We start from the raw sequence: 8,631 nt of genomic DNA, 5'->3' as shown, positions 1-8,631 counted from the left end.
GACGTTGACGTGTTTTCCGCAGGCACAGACCGGGGAAAGTTGTTTCCTGGAGTTGCCTCCCGGCTGATAGTTTTCACACGAAAGCCCCGCGTTTGTACAGCATGATCAGGCCGGATTCCTGGGACTTGTGTCGGGTGCATTAGTGCGTTTGTGTCCCCGGTGTTGGAGCTGCAGGAGCTGCGGGGAGAGAACATGAGCTGCGGGGATGAAGACTCGGGTAGGAAAACACGGCGGCTTTGCCTCCAAACCTCCTCCCTAATGCGGGACTGCTGGAGTTCTGCTCGGACCTGTTGCTTGTGTTGGCTGACCCGCTTGTTGCGGCCCTGCTGGCCTCTTAGCTCCCTGCTAACAGGCTTATCTCTAAAGCTGAATTATGGTTCTGCGTTAAATCGACGCAGAGCCTACGCCGAGGTCTACGCCGTACGGTACGCGGCGACGCGCACCGTTCGGCGTAAGTTCTGCGTCGGTGTAACGCAGAACCATAAATCAGCCTTTACTTCACATGAACTCCTCGCCATCATCAGCGGCTGAAATCTAAACCAGAATCAGAATCAATGTCCCTGAAAGTGAAAGTACTCAGAAAAACAGTTGAATTACTATAATGTTTCGTTATTACTCAGGTGTAAACATGTCATCAGTCTATTATGGGCTGGAGCATTTCTAGTCATCTTATCAGCTACAGGTAGGTCGAGGAATAACTTTTTTCAATAATCAACTTACAGGTTGATTACCATCTTCTGATTTCTTATATATGTTTTGTAATTAACCTAATAATACAGTTATTGTGACTTTCAACACGCATAGAGTATCAGAGTAATCAATCACTGTGCAATAATAGTAATAATAATAATAATTAATAATAACCACAATCATGCTGTAACAATGCACCTTTCAATAACCATGTCTACCTCAAACTGCTGCACCTTTCACTTTTTTTTAATTGTTTATGTTAATAAGAGCTGTCATTTGTCTATTTACTGTACAGTGATCAAAATAACCGAGTCAAATTCCCTGTCTTGTTTGACCTGACTTGGCCAAATAAACATGACTCTGATTCTGATTCTTATGCCCACATTTGAATTATGACATTTAGGTCCAGTTGATCAGAAAAGGCAAATTAAAACGAAATATAACATTAGATGTGCATTCAAATCTAAATAAATGGTGAAGGTACACTTTCAAAATTCTTGGTCATGCTTTGCAAACTCATAGCACCTTATTAAGGTGGTGCAGACCTCCATCACTTTTCCTCTTCAGCTTAACCTTCACTTAAGGCGGGAGTTCTGCTTTTCTTCCCAGTGGAGATCTTCTCCAGACCTCAACACTTCCCCTAAATCGATGCGTCATGACTTTTGTAGCTGTGGAAATTGCAAGCTGAAAGACTTCTGATGTGTTTTTTTATGGCATTTCTTCGTCAGTCAGTTACTTCATGTGCAACTACGTATCATCGTACATACTGCTAGAAACATCTTTTGAACATCACAATTAATTCACATCTACGTGTCATTTTCAGAGGCGAGCCTGCAAGCCCAGTTAGCTGATTGCCGAGCTCAGGTCGAGCACTGGCAGGGTGTGGCGACGATCTGTGAGCTGAGCAAACAGGAGGAACTGGCAGAGCTGCAGAAACAATGTGATCAAGAGATCCAGTCTCTGCAGGAAGCCCTGAGAGGTCCGTATCAAGTGTTTGGCTGTGCCGTCACTTTTACTGTTGAGCGACAATCATGCTTCTCCTGTGATGGTTGATGTTTGCACAAGGTCACGTTTTTTATCGTAAGAGAAAAGTTTTATATTTGATCTGCTTGTCCTTACAAATAAATGAGTCCTTAGACGTCTTTAATCTTCGTGTTGCAATATTATGATAGTGTAAACTTTTATTGTTCTGTAATTGTCTAGTGAGTATTGCAGTCATTGTAAACTCTGTTTAAAGCTGCATCCATGTACGCAGTTGGTTTTCAAACAAAACTGATCCAAATCCACATGTTTGAATCCCAGCCTGTGGCTCATTACCGTGCATCTTCCCCTCTCTCTATCCAGGTTTCTTGTCTAGCCACTTTAAAAATAAAGGCCACTAGAGCCACAAAAAATCTTTAGAGAAGGAACAAAAACTAAGAAACTCTGTTCAAAACAGTCTCCGTTCACACTACCCACCATGAACCTATATCGCATTATATTTACTGGCTGGTCTCATACGAAACCAGCACTCCATGTCTGGTTAGAAACACTGCAGAATATACCCACACTGAGTTCGTAAGGCACCATTCTGTGCTTCACCTTACTTTTAGTGTAGTGCATGCTCATATCCAACTGTGATGAGAAACAGTCGTGTCCTAGTCTTAAACAGCCTTTGTATTGATTGGCCTGTGCAGTTCAGTCTAATTCAATTTGATATCATGCTTATGTAGTTTAAGCTCAGCAGACTGAGATAAATGGTTTCATGTTTATTCTGTTGTCATGTCATGCCTTCAGAGACGGCAGCTCAGTATGAGGCCAGGATCTCGGTTCTGCAGGCGCAGCCTGTCGACTGGAGGAGATCCAGCGGGCAGAACATGGTCAGTGTGTAGCCGTGTTTCTCTTTCTAAAACCGTCTCCAGGCGTTTCCGACTCAGCCCTGTATTCTGTTCTGTCTACCTGGTAGATCAGTAGCAGGAAAGGCAGGATGGATGCAGAAGCCTCCTCTACTGAGTCCCCCCCGTCTGTCGTCCACAGACTGGCAGAGGACGAGACGGCGTCGTCAATGGACAGAAGGCAAAGTCAACCGGCAGAGCTGGACGCGGCGGCGGAGGGGGAAGGGACCCCACTCTCAACAGAGGGGTATTTTTCACTACAGAACTGCGACTCGGCCTCGTTGTCCTCCTTCTCCCTAGACACGCCCTCTCTGCCCAGAAAAATCCTCCATCAGGACGACACCGACTCGCTGGTGTCCACGGGAACTCTGGTGCCCGAGGCGATCTACCTGCCGCCGGCCGGACACCGGCTGGTCACGCACAGCGACTGGGATGCTCTCAATGCACAGGTCAGAGGTGTCAAAAGTATTCACATTCATTACTCTAGTATAGATACTAGAGTTTAAAAATACCCCTGTAGAAGTTGAAGTATCAACTCAAGTTTTTTACTCAAGTAAAAGCATAAAAGTACTGGTTTCAAAACTACTTAAAGTATAAAAGTAAAAGTAATGTAAGGGGGAAAAAAGCCATTAAGGACAAAAGCCATTGAAAATTAATGCATCTTAGTATAATGCAAATATATTAAAGAACCATATATGTGTACTATCGAGCATTAACATGTGTTTCAGAGAGCAGGAGATATGATGACTAGTTGCCTATAAGTATTGTAATGGTGCAAAAAGTCAAACTTCAGAGGCATGTTATCATTTATCCTAACCTTTATTGGAATGTACATCCAAGTTTAGTTGCAGGAATCTGAGGGAACGGATGTAAGAACAAAACTGGACAAGAACATCTGAAACAACCACAACCAAATTCACTCTATCCGGATGGAGCAATTTAACTGGATAGTTTTTTTTTTTAAAGGCCGAAATGAAATAGAGTAACGAGGCTGTTTTTAAAATGTAAGGAGTAAAAAGTACAGATAATTGCGTGAAAATGTAAGGAGTAAAAATAAAAAGTAGTCTGAAAAATAATTACTCCAGTGAAGTATAGATAACCAAAATGTATACTTAAGTAAGGTAACGAAGTATTTGTACTTTGTTACTTGACACCTCTGGCGCAGGTGGTGATTTAAAAGAATAAAGTCTTTCTACTTCAGCTTCTGTAAGGAAGAGAAATGACAGCTTTTGCATCTCTGCACTTAACACGGTGCAGATTTTTATCTCAGAAAGTCACTTTGTGCAGTTTGTGATGTCGTACATTTGTGTTGTTTTGGGCAGCTGTCAGAGCTGCGAGGGGAAGTGAGTCGGCTGCAGGTGGAGAAGGAAGACCTGGGGAGAGAGCTGGAGACGCAGACCAACCACACACACAAACAGGTGGGCAACGCCACACTGTGTGCGTCTGGGCCCTTTGAGGCTCTGAAGGCAAATTAATTATGCAAACTTTGAACGTGTTTATGTGTTTGTGTGTGTTTAGGTTTCAGTGCTTCAGTCTCAGGTCCAGACTTCAGAAACTCTCCTCCAGGATTTGCAGAAATCTTTTAGTCAGTCGCAGAATGCAGTCCAGAGCCGACTGGTGAGTGACGTCGAACAGGACTTTACAGGAGGCCAAAATACAAATCAGAAAATGATATAAGTTATAGATGCCGTTATGTTGGTGGATATGTCTGATTACCAACACTGATGCAGTTTAACATTCACCATCAAATCTGTCAACTGTTTGGACTTTGAAGAGAGCAGGAACTTGTTTGTCTTAGAAAAGTACTCACGACTTCCTGCTTTTTTATTTAAACTATATTAAAAGTTATCAAGTCTATGCCACTTTTGTAGAAATGACCTGCTTTTATTTAGAAAACAATTTTTTCGTGTTACCCATCATGCTCTTCTTCACTTCAAATAGTGAACGTCCCCGACTCTTATTGTATCCCATTTCCTATTAAACACGTGTGATTGGACCCTGGTGTGTGTTTGATGTGCTTACTATTGGAAAAACACCAGACCAGATGTTTCCTTTGGTTTGTTTCCCCCAGCCACCAAAAAGTGCATATCTCAAATTGTGATTTGGGGAAACACCTGGATCAGTTTAACTTCAGTCATTTCACCAAAGTCGCACAACGACATTAGAAATTAGTTCAGTTCAGTTTTGTTCATGCAATGTTACAAATGTATTGAGTTGCAGGATGTGTTCATATGAGTTTGTTTTTCTTTGTCCAGGCAGAGTTGTCCCTTTCTCAGCGGAGGATGTGCAGTGACCTGTCCAGACTGAGAGGAGAAGAGGTTGACGAGGATAAACCAGACACCAGCCCATCGTTACCTCCAGCTCTGCATGTACAGTTACTGTTTTACACTTTACTTGACCAGCTTTCTCCCCAACAAGTGCTGCATCAGGACAAATTGGCAGTCAGATGCATTCAAACAACTACCTCTAACATACTCAAATCAGAAGTTTTTTGCATCTTTTTAAAAGGAACAGAAACCTGCACATGTACGCCTGAGCTGTTTAGTGAAACTCTGCATTTCCTTTTGTTCAGTAGTTGTCAGAAATGCAACCTCTCGCATACTGACCTTATACGTCTTAAAGGAGCCGTCTGTAAGAAATGTCCAAAACTGGTACTGCAGTCACTTTCAAAATATTTTTGAGTGGCGTGTACCCTCCCCCTCCTCCCCCCGACCAGAGGTTGCCAGGTAGGCTGCAGAATGCAGCAGGAACGTAGGCTGTCATGGCTGCGATAATTAGAGCCGAGCTGGCAACCCGGATGCCGAAACAATACTGACTTGGTGATTGGGAGATAGGTGGAGGGTGGAGCTTCAGAAACAATACTGACTTGGTGATTGGGAGATAGGTGGAGGGTGGAGCTTCAGAAACAATACTGACTTGGTGATTGGGAGATAGGTGGAGGGTGGAGCTTCAGGCCAAAACAAAAAATGACAACATAAACATCAGTTGAGGGCTGCAACTCCTCTTTTTAAACTGGAATAATCCTGGCTTGAGTGCTGTTGTCAGTGACATAAGTATTTGAAATGAACATGATTTTTAAATGTCTGTTGACATATTAGGGTCATTTTATGATTCGTTTTATTATTGCTCTTACATACAGCTCCTTTAACATTTATTTCATTTTCAGTTGTCTAGTGACTAATTCGTAAATGTAAAATAACATTTTGCTGCATCCTACTATTGAGTCTTTGTTCAATAAGAATGACAGAACTGATGGCATCATGATAACTTTTCTGAATCAGAATGAAAGGTTTCACAGTAGATGGGTGTGTGTGTGCATGTGTGTGGATGTGCATGTGTGTGTGCACTGCAGACATCTTTGGGAATTCACATCTTCTCTCGACTCTCCAGGGTGCGCACTGTGAAGAGCGCCTTCGAATTGAAATCGTCAACCTGAGGGAGCAGTTGGACACCCGGACGGACGAGAACGGTCTGTGAATTATTTCACTCTGCGTGGAAGTTCCCGTGTCGACTGTCATCACACTGAAACTCTTTTTTATTCTCCTTTCTTTACTCTCGCTTCCACACTGCTCTCCGTTTGCAACTGCTGTCATCAGAAGTTTTAGAGGGTGAGTGAAAAACTCATGCCTTATTAATAGACTGTTAAGCCAATTAGTGTGTGTTTTGATTGGGGCCTGGTGGCATTTCACTCAGATTCATTTAACCTTTGGCATTTGTGTCCTCTTTGGTGGGATTGGTGATGTCACAGCTGATGGAACTGATGGCCAAACCAAGCCAGATGGTAATAAATGTATGGTTTTGTTTGTGGTTGTGTGAACAGTGCAGCTTGCCACTCTGAGGACGGAGACGGAGAGGATCCAGGCTCAGAAAGACCAGCTGCAGGCTGAGCTTCTGGCCTGCCGCGCCGAGCTGGAAGCCCTGCGGGTGGCGCTGTCTCACGTGCAGGCCACCAACAAAGCCGTCAGCAGTGATAAAGTAAATCTAGATTGTTTTTACCACAAAACAAAGATATCAGAGATATAATGCTTAGGTAAATAAATATGGGACTATATGACATTGTAAAAACATGTAATAATGTCTTATGTGATGGTGTAGACCAGGGGTCGGCAACCCTGGTCCTGCTGCAGCTCTTTAGGACCAGGCAGACGTGGGTAGAGGAGCCAAAAATTGTACTCAAGTAAAAGTACTGTTACTTCAGAATGATATGACTCAAGTAGAAGTAAAAAGTAGTCATCCAAATAATTACTTGAGTAAAAGTAAAAAAAGTACTTGGTGAAAAAACTACTCAAGTACTGAGTAACTGTTGAGTAACGTCTGATTTATTTTTTAACACAACCATTCAGACAGACAAAAGTACAAAATAATCATCTTCAGGCAAATTAAATAAATAAAATAATAAAATAAATTAAAATTAATAGAAAATAAAAAAGCTTAAATTAAAATAATAAAGTAAATTCAAGTACTTTACTAAATAATAAAATAAATAAAATAATAACAGAATAAAAAAATAAATTACGCACAAGTAGCACAAAATTTCAAACCTTTGTACTTTTCTTTTTTAACCAGGCAGAACTAGAACAAGCCCATGAATTCATAGAAACTGTGTGTATTTGAGTCTGTGTAAATGTGACAAAACATGCAAAAACAAACATTTTTCCCAAAGAATCACCCAGTGATGTCATGAGATTGACGTGTACGCGGATAAAAGGGATAAAAGAAAAGTAACAGCTCAATGTAGCCTAATGTAGCCGAGTAAGAGTAACAGTTTTTTCTTCACAAATCTACTCAAGTAAAATTAAAAAGTATAGTGATTCAAAACTACTCCTAAAAGTACAAAATTTCCCAAAACTTACTCAAGTAAATGTAACAGAGTAAATGTAACTCGTTACTAGCCACCTCTGGGACCAGGGTTGCCGACCCCTGGCCTACATCATCAGATGTTCACAAAATCCGTGGATCATGTGATGTCTTATCACCGTCGTCTCTGGCTGTCAGGCAGCTCTGAACCAACAGTGTCTGGAGCTTCGTAGCCAAGTGATCAGTCTGCGCTCTCAAGTGGACACCAGCCAGGCCGTGCAGAGAGACTTTGTCCAGCTCTCTCAGTCACTGCAGGTACCGCAGGAAACATTCACCAGTGCCGGATATAAGGATTTGCTTCATTTTCAATCTGTAAAGCATCAGTATTTCTCTCCCCATCGTCCTCTTTCTGCCTCCAGGTGAAGCTGGAGTTGGTTCGGCAGGCGGAGAGTCTGGAGCAGGTCAGGGTAGTTTTGGGGGAGGAACGAAGTGAGGCTGATTCCCAGCCCGCTGACACCTCATGAGTTTTAGAAAATGATGTCGGGACCAAAGAGAGCAGGGTAACATTAATCATTCCAGGCGTGACCGGGAGGCTTCAGCCGGCCACGTGAAGTTCAGACCCCGGGAGAGCGACCACAGCTGGTGCTGCTGCTGTTTCTATGATAACACTGGAAATACTCCCGGACAGAAACGTTATAATCTTTTCCAAATGTCATGTTTTCATGATAAACCTGCTACCAAACAGTGACCAAAGCAATACAGAGGAACCATGAACATGTTGACGGCGCTCTTTTTACACACTTTCTCACACTTATTTTGTATTATTTCAGATAAATCATTCCTCTCTCTACACTACAAATGCATATGCAAACAGTTTGTTTCTAAAAGAAATCACTCAGAAACCTGCTCAACTGTCAACACTTGACATTGTATCAGTAATTAATATGCAAATGCCATTTCTCTTGCCTCTTTGTGAAGGAAAAAAACAAAAAACAACCCTTCAGGCACTCAAGCACAGTGCAATAATGACTTATGACATGATGCAAGATAGAATAACTGCCTTCAAATGTGATTTTTATTAGATCTTATTTTGACATAATGTAGTTATAAATATTATATTTGTCATTTTACATGTTTAGAGTTAACATTTGTGTCTTAACTGTAATCGTGACAACCTTTCAGGAGAAGAAAACAGAGGCGAGAAATATAAATAATTGTCTTATCTTGTTATTTTGTCTCGTGTTTTGTCACCCCCCCCCAACGAATGGGA

At 42.0% G+C, this 8,631-nt stretch overlaps 1 protein-coding gene across 4 annotated transcripts; it reads left to right on the top strand.

Moving 5' to 3' along the window:
- rabep2 (rabaptin, RAB GTPase binding effector protein 2) lies at positions 1 to 8,591 on the top strand. 4 transcript variants are annotated; one of them, XM_061712351.1, is made up of 12 exons: positions 3 to 217; positions 1,514 to 1,669; positions 2,467 to 2,549; positions 2,636 to 3,013; positions 3,887 to 3,982; positions 4,083 to 4,181; positions 4,820 to 4,933; positions 5,955 to 6,033; positions 6,161 to 6,172; positions 6,385 to 6,539; positions 7,560 to 7,676; positions 7,781 to 8,591. In XM_061712351.1, exons 1-12 carry the CDS (start codon positions 193 to 195, stop codon positions 7,883 to 7,885), a joined length of 1,419 nt encoding a protein of 472 aa, XP_061568335.1. In that variant the 5' UTR covers positions 3 to 192; the 3' UTR covers positions 7,886 to 8,591. The 4 variants fall into 4 exon arrangements, with proteins under 4 accessions (XP_061568337.1, XP_061568335.1, XP_061568336.1 ...); XM_061712353.1 differs by lacking the exon at positions 7,781 to 8,591 and having other exon boundaries at positions 1 to 217; positions 6,385 to 6,594; XM_061712352.1 differs by lacking the exon at positions 6,161 to 6,172.
- Positions 8,592 to 8,631: the final 40 nt, after the last annotated feature.

The sequence above is a fragment of the Cololabis saira genome, chromosome 21 (genome assembly GCF_033807715.1).
Source record: "Cololabis saira isolate AMF1-May2022 chromosome 21, fColSai1.1, whole genome shotgun sequence".
Lineage (NCBI taxonomy): Eukaryota > Metazoa > Chordata > Actinopteri > Beloniformes > Belonidae > Cololabis > Cololabis saira.
Note: the sequence above shows the minus strand (reverse complement) of the source record. Positions and strands in the feature narration are given on the sequence as shown.